Source organism: Pelophylax lessonae (assembly GCF_965119305.1).
Source record: "Pelophylax lessonae genome assembly, chromosome: 7".
Classification (NCBI taxonomy): Eukaryota; Metazoa; Chordata; class Amphibia; order Anura; family Ranidae; genus Pelophylax; species Pelophylax lessonae.
In genome coordinates this window covers 277,476,146-277,494,785 of record NC_138774.1, presented here as the reverse complement: position 1 = coordinate 277,494,785, position 18,640 = coordinate 277,476,146, and the positions used below count along the sequence as shown (strand labels likewise).

The 18,640-nt window shown below is 43.0% G+C and overlaps 1 protein-coding gene across 1 annotated transcript in view; it reads right to left on the bottom strand.

The window, feature by feature from the left end:
- HMCN2 (hemicentin 2) overlaps window positions 1-18,640 on the bottom strand; it is a 377,259-nt gene that overhangs the window by 137,630 nt on the left and 220,989 nt on the right. The window contains exons 34-40 of the mRNA XM_082263033.1: window positions 18,063-18,232; window positions 15,783-15,937; window positions 12,282-12,378; window positions 10,264-10,359; window positions 6,626-6,802; window positions 6,326-6,477; window positions 4,035-4,158 (exon numbers count right to left, since the gene is read on the bottom strand). Coding sequence (XP_082119159.1) covers window positions 4,035-4,158; window positions 6,326-6,477; window positions 6,626-6,802; window positions 10,264-10,359; window positions 12,282-12,378; window positions 15,783-15,937; window positions 18,063-18,232 — 971 coding nt within the window. The remainder of the gene's footprint in view (window positions 1-4,034; window positions 4,159-6,325; window positions 6,478-6,625; window positions 6,803-10,263; window positions 10,360-12,281; window positions 12,379-15,782; window positions 15,938-18,062; window positions 18,233-18,640) is intronic.

Below are 18,640 nucleotides of genomic sequence, written 5' to 3'. Positions count from 1 at the left end.
GTGGGGAAAATAATTATTTGATCCTCTGCAGATTTTGTAAGTTTGCTTAGAAAGAAACGAAGGGTCTATAATTTTTATCATAGGTGTATTTTTAATGATAGAGACAGAATATCAACCAAAAATCCAGAAAAAACACATAATACAAATGTTATAAACTGAGTTGCAGTTCACTGAGTAAAATAAGTACCGTATTTATCGGCGTATAACACGCACTTTTTCCTCCTAAAAATGGAGGGCAAAGCACCAGTGCGTGTTATACGCCGATATAGTAAAAAAAAAAAAAAAGCCGGGCAGCGCTGAGAGGAAGAGGAGGGGGGCGGGCCGGGCGGAGCAGAAGGAAGGACAAGCGGTTGCTGTCATAGGAAGTCCCGCCTCCTATGATAGACAGCACAGTGGCCCAATGCTGGGACACGGGACGCGTGACGTCTATCATAGGCGCCGGGACGTTAGATGACAGCGACGGCTCATACTCGCTTCTCCTCGCACAGCCCGCCCCCCTCTGCCTCAGAGCTGCCCAGCTTTTTAAAAAAAGTAATGCAATGTAATGGCGCTGGCGAGGCTGCATTGGGGCTTCTTGCGCTGGCGAGGCTGCATTGGGGACACTTGCGCTGGCTAGGCTGCATTGGGGACACTTGCGCTGGCTAGGCTGCATTGGGGACACTACGCTGATGAGGCTGCATTGGGGACACTTGCGCTGGCTAGGCTGCATTGGGGACACTTGCGCTGGCTAGGCTGCATTGATGGACACTGCACTGGCCAGGCTGCATTTATGGACACTGCACTGGCCAGGCTGCATTTATGGACACTGCGCTGATGAGGCTGCATTCATGGGCACAGGTAAGACTGCATTTGATTAAAAAAAATAGTTCTGAGTTCAATGCTGTTTATTTCAAATTTTAAGCTTTTTTCCTAAAATTTCCCTCCTAAATGTGAGGTGCGTGTTAAACTCCAGTGCGTGTTATACGCCGATAAATACGGTATTTGATTTCCAAGCCAAACATGACCATCCTTACCCCATGAGGTGAAGTCTTGCATGGAGCTCCAGACCGAGGGCAATTAATGGTTATCTTGCATTTCTTCCATTTGTGAATAATCGCTCCAACAGTTGTCTCTTTCTCATCAAGCTTCTTACTGATGGTCTTGTAGCCCATTCCAGCCTTGTGCAGGTCAACAATTACTTGGTGTAGAAACCCTTGTTGGCAAGCACAGAGGTAAGATGTTTCTTGTAGTTGGTGACCAGGTTTGCAGTTTGCACACATCTCAGGAGGGATTTTGGTCCTCTCTTCTTTACAGATCTTTTCTTGTAGCCCATTCCAGCCTTGTGCAGGTCAACAATCTTGTCCCTGACGTCTTTTGACAGCTCTTTGGTCTTGCCCATGATGGTGGGTTTGAATGGAAGATAGATTTAGTGGACAGGTGTCTTTTATACACCTAATGAGTTTTGACTTATTACTAGGTGGAGAAACCCTTGTTGGCAAGCACAGAGGTAAGACGTTTCTTGTAGTTGGTGACCAGGTTTGCACACATCTCAGGAGGAATTTTGGTCCACTCTTGTTTACAGATCTTTTCTAAATCCTTAAGGTTTCTCGACTGTCACTTGGCAACTCGAAGTTTCAACTCCCTCCATACATTTACTATAGGATTAAGGTTTGGAGACCGGCTAGGCCACTTCATGACCTTAATGTGGTTCTTCTTGAGCTACTCCTTTGTTGCCTTGGCGGTATGTTTTGGGTCATTGTCATGCTGGAAGACACATCCACAACCCATCTTCAGTGTTTAGGCTGAGGGAAGAAGGTTCTCATTCACGATTTTACAATAAATCCAGAGAGTGGTAGATAGCGCATTGGTGGATGAGACACAAAATCCAAAAGCGGCCGCCTAGACGATGGAATATGTGGCATGAACAGCAGACAAATTGCAGCAGATGCAGGCACAAATAGAAGGCAGCTCGCAGAAGATAGAAGGAATCTCTAAACAGCATAAACACTCTAAGTGCCCATTCACACTACTGCAACTTGTCAGGCGACTGGTCAGCCTGACAAGTCGCGGTCCATGCTGTGCTATGGGAACCGTTCTAATAGGAGCGACTCAAGTCGCTCCGACTTAGAAAATAGTTCCTGTACTACTTTGGGGCGACATCGGAGCGACTTGCATTGACATTCATTATATGAAGTCCATGCAAGTCGCGCCGAAGTCGCGGTGCACGCGACTTCACAGGTCGCCCCCGAAGTCGTGCCGCGGTAGTGTGAACCGGGACTTAGTGTAAAAGGTAAAAACTTCCAGGGTTTATTTAGACAATTGTCAACTTACAGGAGATGAAACAATAACGTGCATATCAGTCCCTGCCAGGGGTCAGAGCGGATGTATAACCGAAGATATGTCCACGGACAGAGGCAGCCAAGCTAACACCGGACGAGGCAGAGAGCCTCCAGCCCATCATCCCATAGACCAGGAGACACAAGCCGCTGAGTTCCTGGTTGGACGTGACCTTGGCACTAAGGGCGGGAAATGGGGCGTAACTAACGTGTTTCAGAGCCGCCCACGGCTCCTTTCTCAAAGCTCATCAGCTTTACATATTACACTTATGGGCCATACACACTATACAATTTTCTGAAGACTTTTTCCTTTAGACTTACCAAAACCATATAATATGAGGTCAAACCTAAACACTTTCAATTTGTATGCAATCTGGCAGGCCCTTCCACTACATAGAAAAGGTAAATCTGAAGGAAATCTAACCACAAAAGTTGGATAGTGTGTATCCAGCTTTAGAGTGGCACTCTCGTGTCTTTTGTTTTTAAGATTTTACAATACATGGCCCAATCCAATGGCCCCCTAATGCGGCAGAGAAACAGCCCCAAAGCATATTGTTTCCACCTCTGCTTGACTGTAGGGATGGTGATAAGGTCATAGTAACGATTTTTCTTCCTCCAAACACAAGTCGAGGTAATGCCAAAGAGCAACATTTTGGTCTCAGCTGACCACATCACATTCTCCCAATCCTTCTCTGAATCATTTAGATGTTTATTGGCAAACTTCAAATGGGCCTGTACATGTGCCTTCTTGAGGACAGGGACCTTGCAGGAGCTGCAGGATTTCAATCCCTGGCAGCGTATTGTGTTACCAATTGTTTGTTTGGTGACTATGCCAACTGCCTTGAGATCATTCACAAGCTCCTCCCGAGTAGTTCTGGGATGATCCCTCACTTTTCTCATGATCATCCTTACCCCATGAGGTGAAGTCTTGCATGGAGCTCCAGACCAAAGGCAATTAATGGTTATTTTGTATTTCTTCCATTTGTGAATAATCGCTCCAACAGTTGTCTCTTTCTCACCAAGCTTCTTACTGATGGTCTTGTAGCCCATTCCAGCCTTGTGCAGGTCAACAATCTTGTCCCTGACGTCCTTTGACAGCTCTTTGGTCTTGCCCATGATGGTGAGGTTTGAATGGAAGAAAGAGATTTGGTGGACAGGTGTCTTTTATACACATAATGAGTTATATGACTTATTACTTGGTGGAAAAACCATTGTTGGAAGAAAGAGATTTAGCAGACAGGTGTCTTTTATACACATATTGAGTTGTTGTTAGGAGAACCTTCTTAAATTGACAGGACTAATCTGTGCACCGCATGAGCACATACTGTAGCCAGTCTGTGGGAGCCAGAATTATTGTTGGTTTGTAGGGGATCAAATACTTATTTTACTCACTGTAACTCAGTTTATAACATTTGAATCATGTGTTTTTTCTGGATTTTTGGTTCATATTCTGCCTTCATTTCTTTGTAAGCGGGCAAACGTACAAAATCTGCAGGGGACCAAATAATGTTTTTGCCACTGTATATACTGTATAGTATAATCTGTAACAGCAATTTAACAGTGGGACAGTGATGTCAGACTAGTCTGCACAAAATAAACCTCATACATGTATATTATTTATCATACTGAATATACCACAAGCCCAATGTGGAAGGGCCCCGAATAACTATACCTATTATTTCAACATATAAAATGAGGAGGTGAACCCCTCCTACTTACTGTAGACCTGAAGCTCGGTATCATGGCTGTCCTCCCCTGCAGAATTAACGGCAACACAGGTGTAGATTCCAGAATCCAATATGTGGGCTGCAGACAAGGAAAGGATTCTACCCTGTTCCAAAATCTGAAGGATAAATACCAAAGACTTTAAAGACTGGGCTCAATATGAGTATGCAGAGATGTGAGCATGACCAATAAACAAAGCAGTAATCCAGTCATCCTGGGCAAACCCAATAGACAAGTCGTTGGCTGCTGTGGGCTACTTATTTTTTATGCTAATAGTGACCCTTGCAGTGTCTTAAGAAGAAGCCTGATAAGAGCCTGTGTTGATAGTCAAATGCAGCTTGCTTGGCATCAGCTTGAGAATGATGCTTATGAGATCATTCAAAATGCATTGATAGGCGCACTTGACCTGTTACTGACCACCTTTATCCCTGCATTTGACCTGCTTCAAGCTTATTTTGCTTTCCCAATGACTTGCATGGTAAGAAGTAGTATTTAAGTAGAACTATAGGCAAAACTTTTTTTTTTTTTTCATTTTGGATAGAACAAGGGAGGGTTATAACCAGTGGCGGCCCGTCCATTGGGGGAACAGGGGCACCGCCCCCACCATCCATGCATCCAGCCCCCTAATTTACATGTAGGGCGCCAGACGCATTTATTCCAATTTTTTTTTCTTTAAGCACGTGATTAGAGGCAGTGGCTCTAATAGGCTTCAAGAAAGGGCGGGCTCGGGGGACAGCCAGTTGTGTGACAATAGCGAATTAATATTCGCTATTGCCACACTGATTCACCTCCTGGCCAATCAGGAAGCGGGTCCTGAGACCCGTTTCCCGATTGGCCGAAAGGAGAAGCCATGCTATTGGCCAAGGAGGAGGAGGGAGGAGACGCAGGGGAAGCCCACGGAGGAGGGAGGAGGCTGAGGGGGAAGCTGCCGCTGCCTGCCCAGGGTGAGTGAGCTGGCGACCGGGGGGGGGGGGGGGGGGGTTAGGTGTGGTCCATCTGCCGTCCCCCCGGCCCATGATGGAGCACCAGCCGCCACTGGTTATAACCCCTATTTTTATTCGCCATCTGTGTACCATTGCGGAGATTTCCCTTCAGTTCCTGGCCTAGGGTGAGTCTCCCTAATGGGGGTACAGACAGCAATAAAAATGGAGAGCGTTTCTAATCCACCTCCATTCCATCCAAAACTACAAAAAAAGTTTTGCCTTTAGTTATACTTTAATTTGAACAAACGTCCATCAACACTGGCCTTATTATTACATACATGCAGTCGCTCAGCATTATTTATAACTCCTGAATATTCATATATAAAAACCTGGATCATTCAATAGTACATATCATTTGTTCAAGAACATAAAGCAATCAAGGTGTTATTACAGCAAAGCCTGCAGTAGAATTATATTAAACATATACTATGTGTAAGATACACTGTCTGAGCAGACACTGTAAGGGTCCTTTCACACGGGCCATTTTTTTGCGGATAAAAAACTAACATAATGCATGTCAATGGGATTGCAGATGTCAGTGGATGACCATCCGCTGACATCCGATTTGCGTCCTTTCCTATCAGTTCCGTTTTTTGGAAAGGAAGAGAACCCTATTTTTCTTCCATTTAAAAAAACGGAACGGACGCAAAAACAGATGTCAGCGGTGTCATCCGCTGACATCCGCAATCCCATTGACATACATTATCTCTGTTTATCATCCGCAAACGGATGGGATGATAAACGGACATACGGATTGGATGACAGAAGTGTCATCCGTGTCCATTAAAAAAAAAAAAAATGTGCCGGAGCGGATCAAGAATCGGACCGCTCAGTGTGAAAGGACCCTAAATTGCCTTCTGAAGCTGCCCTGTCTGATATCCTCAGACTGCAGAGAAAGCTTACTTCCTACTGCTATCTATTTCTTCCTTTTTTTAAATATGTGAATAAAAGTTACAATTTTATACAATTTTGGTCTCAATACATTGCCAGTAAAGTCCACCTAGGTAGGCAGAACTGGGGTTCTGCAAATTTTGTGTAAAAAAAATAAAATAAAAAAAGTTTTGGCTTTAGTTGTACTTTAAGTCATAGTCACATTTAATTCTGAAGACCTTTATTAAAAGAAAAAAAAAGGAATTTTTTACATATTTTACCAAATATGTTAAATGGGACCTCAAATTACAACCAGACCTTAAATATCCTACCATGTAAATTGACTTTTGTACAATACAATAATGAACTACAGTATTGCCATTACTACTAAGAAAAACATGAGAGAAATAGAGAAGAAACTCATATACTGACCCGGAGGCCAGCTCTTGCCGTGGAAACTGGAATTTTGTCCTTTAACCACATAAGGGTTGGCTCAGGCACTCCCGTGGCATTGCACTCCAACCAAACCTGTTCATTAACCAGGAACGTGGCAAGTTCCGTCATTGATACAATTCTGGGTGGTACTGGGGTTACAAAAAAAAAAAAAAGGCACAGAGGAGGTTAGTGAATCTGAAGTACTGAACATAAAATATATAATGGGTAGAAGATTGCAGTTGATATGTAAGTTCTAACTATTAAAGGATTGCCATACAGAATAATTCAGGTGCTCACCATGAACCTCTAGAGAGTAGTGGAGCTCGGTGTTGCCAGCTTCATTAGATGCCATGCAGACATATTCTCCGGCATCAGAGGTGGCGACTCTCTCAATTTGCAGGATCCTGCCGTCATTTAGGAAGGTGACACCAGGCATTGCAGACAGCAGCTGACCATCTCTGTACCATGCCACCACTGTACATAGACAAAAGATCATCATCACTGCAGAATCCCAAACTGTCCAAGCATTCATATTACATGATTCAGAAAAAATTCCTGACCACATACAGAAAGAGACTCTTTTTGTATCTCATGTGGATGCCTCATCTCTTCATGCATTATATCTAGTTGATCACCCAACATTTTGTTTTTGCCCCCATTTATCATGAGCTGAGCTCAAAGATCTAAGACTTTTCTATGCACACAAAAGGCCTATTTCTTTCAAATATTGTTCAAAAATCTGTCTAAATCTGTGTTAGGCTGGCCATACAGGTTACATTTTTCTTGTACAATTTTCCTTTAGAATTACCAAAAACCATATAATAGGAGGTCAAGAAAACGAAACAACTATCAATTGTATCCAATTAGGTAAGCCCTTGCACTATAAAATTTAAGGTAAATTCACACGGGCCCTTTTCACACGGGCTTTCTGATCAGGTCCGCCTGTCAGTTTTTCAGGCGGACCTGATCGGATGCTCCATGCACCCCTATGGAGCAGCGGATGTCAGTGGAGACATGTCCGCTGACACCTCCTGCTATCCGATCTGATCCTGTCCGTGAAATCTGGACGGATGGAAACCCTATTTTCCATCGGTCTGGAGGATCGGATAGGATGAAAATGGACAGGCGGTCCGGTCCATAAGCAAGGTCCATAAATACATGGATGAGCGAGTTTGGGTGGAGAAACATGACTGGCCTGCACAAAGTCCTGACCTCAACCCGATAGAACCTCTTTGGAATGAATTAAAGCGGAGACTGTGAGCCAGGCCTTCTCATCCCCATTACAGGCAGTCCCCGACTTACGAACATCCGAGTTACTAACGACTCCTACTTACGAACGGGGGCCGCGTGACGTCACTGCCGGCTTCTTCCAGCTTCTTCCTCTCGCTCCTGTGCCAGGGACACAACGTACGCTGCAGTACAACATGTACTGTATTCCCCTACATACAGGACTGCCCAGAAGCATCTCACTCGCATCCCTCTACTGTCTGGAACCTGTGGAACTGGTGAGATTACAGTACTACTCTGTGCCCACTACCTGTACCACTGTTTTGGGAGCATGCCCTGTACTTGTAATTCTATGATACTGTAGCAGGACTGTATTACAGTACAGTATTATCCCTGTGACCCAGCATGAGCTCATGTGGACCTCCCATTCGATTGTGTGTGCTTTGAAACCATTTTTTATTGTTATACTGAAGTTGGTCAGTACTGTATGAGGTTTGTACTGCTGTCTGTATCCTCATGAATTTTTTTGGCTGGAGTTACACTTAAAAATGTACATGTTCCGACTTACAAACAAATTTGACTTAAGAACAAACCTACAGTCCCTATTGTGTTCGTAACTCGGGGACCGCCTGTAATGCCTGACCTCACAAATGTGCTTCTGGAAGAATGGTCAAACATTTCCATAGAAACACTCCTAAACCTTGTGGACAGCCTTCCCAGAAGAGTTGAAGCTGTGAAGGGTGGGCCAACCCAATATTGAACCCTATGGACAAAGACTGGGATGCCATTAAAGTTCATGTGCGTGTAAAAGCAGGTGTCCCAATACTTTTGGTAATATAGTGTATGTATAGTAATCGGGAAAAACAGAAATTGGGCCCTAGCTGCAATTAATACTTTAAGTATCAGGAGGTTTAGTATGGTTCAAGTTCACCCATCCTATGAAATTTCTTAGGGCAACCCCTGGCCTCATATGTCAATTTGTACAATGGAAGTGCCTGGTTAATGAGGTTAAGTCAAACGACCACAGTAGGGGGACCTAGAGTTTTTCATTGCATAGTTCTATATTTCTTGGCATAAAACAGAACTAAGCATTGAAAGAGCTGGGACTATTGGGGAGAAGATCTTCATCAATATGTCCAAATAGGCACATTAAGTTATTACATTAAGTATTTGAGTAAGTGAACCAATAATAGCATTGACTTTGGACCAAAACGCTCTAAATAGACGAGCATTCCCATATCATATGATAAAATGTGCCATCTACAGAGGAACATCTTGAACAAACAGCAGAGGGCAGCCTATTCAAATAGAAGAGGAGACAGGGAGTATAATACGAGGTGGCATCAAAAAGTTTCAAGACTAGCTCTATTTACAAGAAAGTACTTTATTTATCTAAGTTTACACATGATTACCTTCAAAATATTCCCCAGTGTTCCTCACACTTCTGGAATGTGTCCTGGAAGTTTTCTTTTGGAAGCATATCAAGCACCTTCTGTGATTGGAGCTGGATCACCTCAATGGTGTCAAAACGGCAACCTTTGAGCTGGACCTTCATCTTCAGGAAGAAGGTGAAGCACGAAGGAGCCAAATCTGGCTAGTAGGGTGGGTGTGGACATGAGATCATGTTGTTTTTGGTGAGAAACTCATGTTTATTCTAACTTGCTGTGCATGATGAATCAGCAGACGTGGTAAAGCACGCTGTCAGAATAGCACCAGCTGCACAGCTCCTGATGTACCCAGGGCGATGACTTGTGGCACACTGACTTATGAAGGTCGGTGCTCCCTGTGACTGTGCATGCAGCCCTGTGCTGCCATCTGTTGGCGTGTTACAAAACGAGTCTCAAAATTTTTTATTACCACCTAGGATCGGCATAGAAACTTCTGGATAACCTTATCGCCAATAGGCAACTAATAAAATACCAATGCTAGAAAACAACATTAGACCATTTTGGTTTATTTATGTCGTTTTGCAGATTTGGATGCATCCGCCCCTGAGGAGTGGTTAAGTATCATGAAACGCGTCGGCATATTTGGATGCACTCTTATCCTTTTAGACGGTTCAAAGTATTTCATCCATTTTGATTTTATTTTATTATTATTAATATTTATTTTGCTGTCCTGTCTTTTAAGTGACCTTATAACATGAAGGATATATGTCCTTTTATCACATAATGCAATGTGCTAGGTTGCCATGTTTATATATATGTGTATATATATATTTTTTTTTAATGCATATGAATGATAACATGCTATCTGTATGTTCACAGACTCATAAATGTATCTAAGTGATTATGTCAATTATTGCCCAATACAATCAATTAGATTTATTGTTAAAAGTGATTATGCTATGCCATTTACTGTCGAATACAATTAAATTATTTATATATTTTATAATATATTATTATATATATTTATAAATGTTATAATATATTAATATATGAATTATATATGTATATATTTTATAATATATTAATATATATATATTATATATAATATATATTTTATAATAAATTAAAAATATTGTTTACATTGACTCATTATTCAGCCATGCTGTACATGCCTTATTTAAAGTCCCAATTCCTTCCCCTTTCTATATTGAATAGGGATGGCGACGTATATTCATATACGTTTCATATAAAGTCCCCACATATTTTCCTCTAGCTAATGCTAGAAAACAGACAATTGCAGCAGCAGTGTGTACTTCTTACCAGGCAAAGGACTTCCTGATGCCAAGCACTCTAAGGATGCTGGGAGATTTTCCACCACCGTATGGTTCACATCAGTTGGCTCAATATTAGGAGGCACTAGAAAGCAACAGATAACATTTGCGCACATCAGACGACTTCATTGACTACTTATCAACATATAAGGGAACCATTCACAGCCCAGATACTGTTAAGCTACTAGACTTTTCCAATAACGTAGGAGCCCCTATGGTTTTTCATTAAAGTGGACCTTGAAGAGCTACTGTATATAGTATCCCCCCCACCACAACCTTATCCTAAATTTCTAGGGCTAAAATAAAGCAATTAAAAAAAAAAGCCTTGACCTTGAACGCCACCTAGGTGAGGTAACATTTGCGCACATCAGAGGACCTCATCAACTACTTAACAACATATGAGGGAACCATTCATAGCCCAGATACTGTTAGGCTACTTGACTTTTCAAATAATGTAGGAGCCCCTATGGTTTATCATTAAAGTGGACCTTGAAGAGCTATATAGTATCCCCCCCCCCCCCCCACCACCCCCTCATCCTAAATGTCTAGGGCTAAAATAAAATAATAAAAAAATAAAATAAAAAATAACCAAAAAGAAAAAAAAAAACCTTGACCTTGGACCCCACCTAGGTGAGGTTGAAGTAACACTTGTGTTCTTGCAAGATTGTCGGAAAGTGGAGAATGCTTAAATCTCTCAAGCTTTCACTATTAAACTCAACAGGACCTATGGAATGGGTTGTTGGGTTTCCTGGGGTACAATATGTTTACCCCTTTTAGGTATTATGATTTTGCCTTAGCACAGCCTTTCTCAACCTTTCCAACACAGAGGAACCCTTGAAATAAATTTCTGGTCTCGGGGAACCCCTGCTAAAAATTCAAAATCTACAACTCATGATACATTAGTGTGACAGTCAGTGGGAAGAATGCTCCTTACTCTGGTCATCATTGGGAAGAATTACCCCCATACAGGTAGCTAAAAGGAACAATGGTGCCATTGGGAACTTATCTGAGAGGTAGAAATTGTCAATTTCTGAAGGAACCCCTAGCAACCTCAGGAGGAACCCTGGTTGAGAAACCCTGCTCTAGAAGGACAATTCTCTAGGACAGGGGGCTCCAAACTTTCCGTGAGTGAGGGGCTAATCTACCATCCTTCAGGCTTACTATTGTCATCATTGGGAAGAATTACCCCCTTACAGATAGCTAAAAGGAACAATGGTGTCATTGGGAACTTATCTGAGAGGCAGAAATTGCCCATTTCTCAAGGAACCCCTAGCAACCTCAGGAGGAACCCTGGTTGAGAAACCCTGATCTAGAAGGATAATTCTCTAGGACAGGGGGCTCCAAACTTTCCGTGAGTGAGGGGCTAATCTACCGTCCTTCAGGCTTACTATTGTCATCATTGGGAAGAATTACCCCCTTACAGATAGATAAAAGGAACAATGGAGTCATTGGGAACTTATCTGAGAGGCAGAAATTGCCCATTGCTCAAGGAACCCCTAGCAACCTCAGGAGGAACCCTGGTTGAGAAACCCTGAGCTAGAGGGACTAGTGTCTTTTCTTCAACCTAACTATATAACTTTGTATTTTGGATACACTTTGATGTCACTTTTGCTTTCAAGCAAGACAAAGTGTTGGGCAATTTTGTATTGTGAAGCAAATTACAGAACTCTTTGAGGGAAGCTCTAAAAACTTAACTGTAGTTCTCAGAGGCGTAACTAGAACCTTCAGGGCCCCGGTGCAAGAAACCATGAAGAGCCCCCTGGACAATGGTGTCATTGGGAACTTATCTGAGAGGCAGAAGTTGTCCATTTCTCAAGGAATCCCTAGCAACCTCAGGAGGAAACCTGGTTGAGAAACCCTGCCTTAGCAGTTTAGGATGGAAGAGCTACAATATTGCCCCTGTTTGCCGCACAACTACTAGGTTTCCTTTAAACACCAAACAAGTGCTAGTCTTTGTTATATTTCTGCATCTAATAAATTTTTAATCAAAAAAAAAAATACACTCACCCAGCACATTCAGTATAACATCTTGTCTTCCCTCTCCGGCAGAGTTGGCAGCCACACAAGTGTAAACGCCTTCATCATCAATGGAAATTGCCTCAATCTGTCAGAAAATCCATGTTAGTATTTCAGGAAGAATGAGAGGAAAAAAACATTGTTAAATAAAGAGTTCTTAAAGCTAAAACAGCTAAATGTTGCTTATTCTATTCAGCCAACCTTGTGATTTACACACCCCTGCCACGCTGCACATCCAGGCAGGTGACACGCTTATTTTCTGGTTCAACAATGCAGCTTCCTGTGTCACCACTCCATTTCCAACTTTCTCACTGGACAATCAAATAATATTATCACCTTAGCAGGAAGGTATTCCAGGAATCAGTAAAAGTGCACCAGATTGTAGCAGAACGATCTATTTGGCTGTGCCCTGTGGCAGGGGTATGTGAATCACGAGACTGCCTAAACAAAATCAACAAGCTAGAAGGAAAAACCATTAACATACAGGCATTCCTACTTAGTTTTGATTGCCTGGAGTGCCACTTTATCCACTTGTGGACCGGAAGGTTTTACCCCCCTTAATGACCAGTCCATTCGGCACTGCGTTATTTTAACGGACAATTGTGCGATCGTGTGACACTACACCTAAATAAAACTGATGTCCTTTTTTTCCCACAAACAGAGCTTTCTTTTGGTGGTATTTGATCACCTCTGCGATTTTTATTATTTTGCGCTATACACAAAAAAAGAGCGACAATTCTGAAAAAATAAACACAATATTTTTTGCTTTCTGCTATATAACATTCCCCCCCCAAAAAAAAAAAAAAATTAAAAATCTTTTTTTTTTTTCATTCTTTTAGGTCAATTTGTATTCTGCTAGATATTTTTGGGAAAAAAAAACAAAAAAAACAATAAGCGTATTTTGATTTTCTACAAATTAGGGGAAATATTTATGTAATTTTTATTTTTTATTTTTACTAGTAATGGCGGCGATCAGCGATTTTTAGCGGGACTGCGACATTGCGGGGGACAGATTGGACATCTGACATTTTTGACACTTTTGGGGGGACCAGTGACATTACTACAGTAATCAGTGCTATAAATATGCACTGTTACTGTACTAATGACACTGGCAGGGAAGGGGTTAACTCATGGGTGATCAAAGGGTTAAATGTGTTGGGGTGTTTTCTAACTGTATGGAGGAGGTTTGTGAAATTAACACAGAGACCTGTGATCCTATATAAGAGGATCACAGGAGCTCTATGATCATTTCAGAGAGAACAACGGTCGGATGTGTTTACAACAGCTGAACGGTGTTCTCTCTCAGTGGGGAGCGATCGCGGGTGCCCGGCGGCAATCGTGGCCACCAGCCCCGTGGATCGGCATCCGCGCTGCCTAGTGGGTACAGGTGCTCGCCCCCAGGAGCGCTCCCGCGAACCGCTGAACAGGTATGGCGATTCGCGCAGCCGAGCCAGCCTGCAGCAGTATATATGCGGCGGGCGGGCGGGCGGTCGGCAAGTGGCTAAACACAGCAACACCTCCCAATCCAGATCCACCATATACTGGTCTGTCAGTGTGGTTGATATAAGTTACTGCACTTAAGAAGGAACACTTTAAATGAACCAATCACCATTTTTTTGTTTTACACTGCCAATGACCACTGCCGCCATGCCATTTTTTTTAACCTCCACTGACCACAGTTTGGCCCCCTAAACACTGAAGGACAGTGAACAAACCCTTTGTATAAAAGTGAGGGGACCTTTGCCATAAGAAAGACAAAAGAGAATCCAGCATTTAGCTAAAAATAGTAAAGTAGTAAAATACATAACTTATTAAACACATCTGGGTAAATTAAAGCGTTTGTTACCCCAACACTTCATATTCCTGCTGTACCATGTACTTGCATGAGAAAGTATCCTGTTCTCTTTGTATTGCTTCTTTATGTGAAATCCCTGGTGTGCCTGCTAGTCCCCTTGCTTTCATAGTAAAAACTGACCAAACTAAGCAGGAGAGCACACCCTGCTTTACACTTCTCCACAACTTTATCCCTGACCTGTCTGGTGTGTTCTTTGGCTTTCATGAGGCTGTTTGTTCACTAAGGTTCTCTAACAAACCTCTGAGGGCTTCCCAGAACAGCTGTATTTAAACTGAGATTAAATTACACACAGGTGGACTCTATTTACTAATTAGGTGACTTCTGAATGCCATTGGTTCCACTAGATTTTAGTTAGGGATATCAGAGTAAAGGGGGCTGAATACAAATGCATGCCACACTTTTTAGATATTTGTAAAACATTTTGAACATTTTTGGTTGTCACATGACAAAATATGGAAAATTTAAAGGGGTATGAATACTTTTTCAAGACACTCTATATGAAAAATATTTGAATTAAAACTTACCTGTAGTCAACCCAATACAATTACATTTATATTTTCTATTATCAATGTTGTGAACTGTATTTATCTGTGAAATCTAGATTTGGTATTTGAAATTTCTTGCAGTTTTCCCTAGCAACAGTCCATGTAGGGCAGCTAGGGATGTCCGTGGCCACTATGTGCAGAATTCAGTGACATGCCCCCCATCAGTCAATCACAGCAACTTTGCATTTACATACAGTAGGTGCTACTGAGTTGCCGGAGCATGTTTCACTTAATCCCTCTGCAGACCAGTACTTGTATTCCCAGGGGAGGACTGGACCAGGGGGCAGGGGGGGGCAATGGCCCCCTGTGCCGCTCTGATGCCCTGTAAAAAGGCTGCACCACTTCTGCCACAGACCTGCCTAAATGATCCCTGGTGAAGAGAAGTAAAAAGTCTCTGCTGCAGGCCTACTGAGTGCAGGTTGACGACAAGGACGAAGCGCAGCCCCCCCCCCCCACCCAAAGCATGGATGGTGTAAACTGTGTCTGAGCAGAGGCCAGTTCCATGCCCCACTGGAGACTCTTCTGCCCCGGCCAGCCCCAACCGAGCTGTCCTAGCTGTCCCCTGCTGGCCAGGTCGGGAACCTGGATTCAGCCGGTATGTAGAAAGTATCTGAAGCAGGGCTTCAGATTGGAATGGGGGTCGGCAGGAAGATTGGGAGAGTGGAAGGGGGGGTGAGGGAAAGTGGGAGGGGGGCCGAGTCGCTGCACCATGGTCCTCTGGTTTGTACTTGCCCCCTGGGCCGAAAGTTGCCAGTCTACCCCTATGTATTCCCATGGGTGTAGCTGCATTACATGGCATGTCCTAGATAGCTACAGTTGAGCTTTCATTTGTATTTAAGTCAAATGTTGTATTTTGCATACTCCTAACAACTCATATCTGCTTGATGTTACAAATGGTGGGAAGAGGGCTCTTTGGGAAGGACATATTTTTACGTTGCTCCCAGTCTCTCCCAGAGACTCTAACTTATTATAAGCCACCATGTAATCAACCACAATATTGTCAGACAAGGAGACGGCTTTTACATGTGGCTATAACAATAGGTAGATCTTGTACACTGATTGCGCACAAGGAAGTGCTCCCGGGCTGCTTACCTGCAGTGTAAGCTGATTGGCAGATAACTGGAACCCGTCCTTCCACCAGCTGACGGAGGGAGGTGGAGATCCGGAAACATCACATTCTAGAGTTAGCGGCTCCCGTAATTTAGCAGACATGCTGCTGCCGCCTGCGATGCTGACCACAGGAAGCTCTGTTACAAAATAAATGAGATCTCGGTAAACAGTGGTAGGCAGACATCTAAGTTAATTTTAATCAATGACCCCAATAAAAAAGGCAACCTTTATTTAATTATAATCTCAAAGAACCGATCAACCATGCTTAATTAATCGATCCTTGACAAACCGCGCTTCATATTCAGTACCTCATACCTGATTAATTCCAACCAATTCATTAATAACAAACACGACCCCTGATGACGTCAGAAGTCTCTTACGAAACGTGTAGGGTTACGATGTAACGTGATACGTCATTTCCGCCAGTTGGAACGCAATCGGCGTCCCTGCTGTTCATTCAGAGCTCTACTTACTTGCAATATTGTAAGTTATTTTAACACTTGTATTTTTAAATAAATTTAACCTACTACACTATGGAAGCCTTTTTGTCTTGTCCCCCTTGATGTGGTTCATCGTTGTGGTCCTGGCTGAGAGTATTTGCCCAGTTTGAGGGTCTCCCTCACCCAACCTATGTGAGATCTATACTTACCTCTGGTAAATAGGCAATTCATATATTGGTGGTGGACAAAAGCACAACATCACGGCACATCCTGTGGAGGATTTTGAGGAGTGATGCAAGATAATATTGCAAATTTGAATCACGTTGGTGATTAAGGACATTACACAGTAACTTTTTTTCCGGAAGTTTAATGTTTACAGCACTTTACTGCATTTACTTCAAATGTTCACATTTATATTATATATATATATATATATATATATATATATATAGTAGTTGCATGGCTTTCTGCGGCTTCAAAACATTCTAAGCCACTGACCTGGAATGCGCAGGTAGCAAGGGAAGTCGAAATTCCTGATTCGGCATGTGTTCAGTGACTTAGAACATTCAAGCAGAGGGTCAAAAGAACAGAGAGGAGACAAGCATGTTTAGAGGTGGGAGATAAGCCCATTTTTTTCATGATCATTCCTTTTAAACACAAATAGCTAGTGTTGCGTAATTCTTTATATGGATATAAAAACAGGGCATTTAATGAAATGCCTATGAAGTGTCGGCTGCTATTTATAAAAGGGCATAGAACTGAAAATAACTGTTCATCTGAAGGCACATTGAGGGCTTACACATGGAGTAGGCAGCATTGTTTACTGGGTATGGGTATTGGGGAGTGTGACGGAATCCGGACACCCCAGACTGGGTATCTCCGCCAAGAAGCTGCTTCCGTAGTTCTGGAACACGAGATCTGTGAACCCCGTCCTGGGGTATACTGAAAGGGCGATCCGCAGCACCCCCTTCGAACTCTGATGCCAGGTCCATATCTCCGTTGGGTCGACCAAAGTCTGCATTCGCAATCTTGGATCCCGGTGGAAGTTTGGATGTCCCAGACTGCAGGAAGCATCCCACCGCTTGCCACCAATGTTATGTGACGGAATCCGGACACCCCCGACTGGGTATCTCCGCCAAGAAGCTGCTTCCTAAGTTCTGGAACACGAGATCCGTGAATCTGGCTATAGTTACCCCAAGAACTCGACAGTACAAATTTTGGAGGCAAACCAGAAAGAACTGTTTATTGAAACACAAAGCTCAAAGAAATATACACTCTGGGAGAACCCCTCCCCCTTAGAGCCAATTCACACACACATACACATCCCATAATAAGCTTACTCAAGGCAGACAGGAACAATAGATCAATGGAATGCAGGTATTCAACAATAACAAACCCCACTAGCAAGGTCTATGAAATGCTTCTGCAATATCCTAGCAATCTGCAATATATCTTTATATATTTCCTGAGGGACACTGTTCAGAAATATTACTGTCCCAAGTAAAAGAGCCCCTCACTCTTTCAACACAAACCACACATATAGAACCCATAATAACCAGGGTAACAGGAAAGGCTGAGTATGGTGTGGTTGTATAGCGAGTCTGATTAGTGCAGACCCGACTGGGGTTCTTGGTCACCCTGTGCCCCCAATAGACACAGGGTGACTTACACATAAGAGGAACCGGGGAAGCTGGACAAGGAGTCTCCCAACCTCCCTAAAGCAATCTGGGTTCCACAAGCCCCCCAACCAAAGTGACTCCCGTCACAACCGCAATTTACCAGGGTGATGCAAAGGAAACAATTCCAACACACATATTCTTACCTTGCACTAACACATTTACCACGGCCTCTGCAGAGCCGGCATCCCCTTCAGCTTTACATATGTACTTCCCGGCATGTCCTGACTGTATGAGAGGTATGGTTAAAGTCCTTCCTCCATCTAATATCTCCAGACCATCCTGATCACTGACCGGGTGACCATTTCTTAACCACCTGTAGGGGGGACAGAGTTTTTTTAAGGGATACAAACAAACTACCCCTTACGGTTACCCAATACATAGTAAACTAAGCACTACACCACATGCTAGCTTCAGCATACACTGGGTTATAGAATTACTGGGCTTCAAATAAAGAGTGCATGACATGAAAGTGTGCAGTTTCTATGGCCAACAAAAACATATCCCAGGACAGTGATGGTGAACCTTGGCACCCCAGATGTTTTGGAACTACATTTCCCATGATGCTCAATTACACTGCATGAGCATCATGGGAAAAGTGATTCCAAAACATCTGGAGCACGAAGGTTAGCCATCACCGTCATAGCAATGAAGAGAGATAACACCGCTCAGGCTAGTCAAAGTACACGATTCAAGGTGGGTGCTGAACCTCGTGTCACCACTA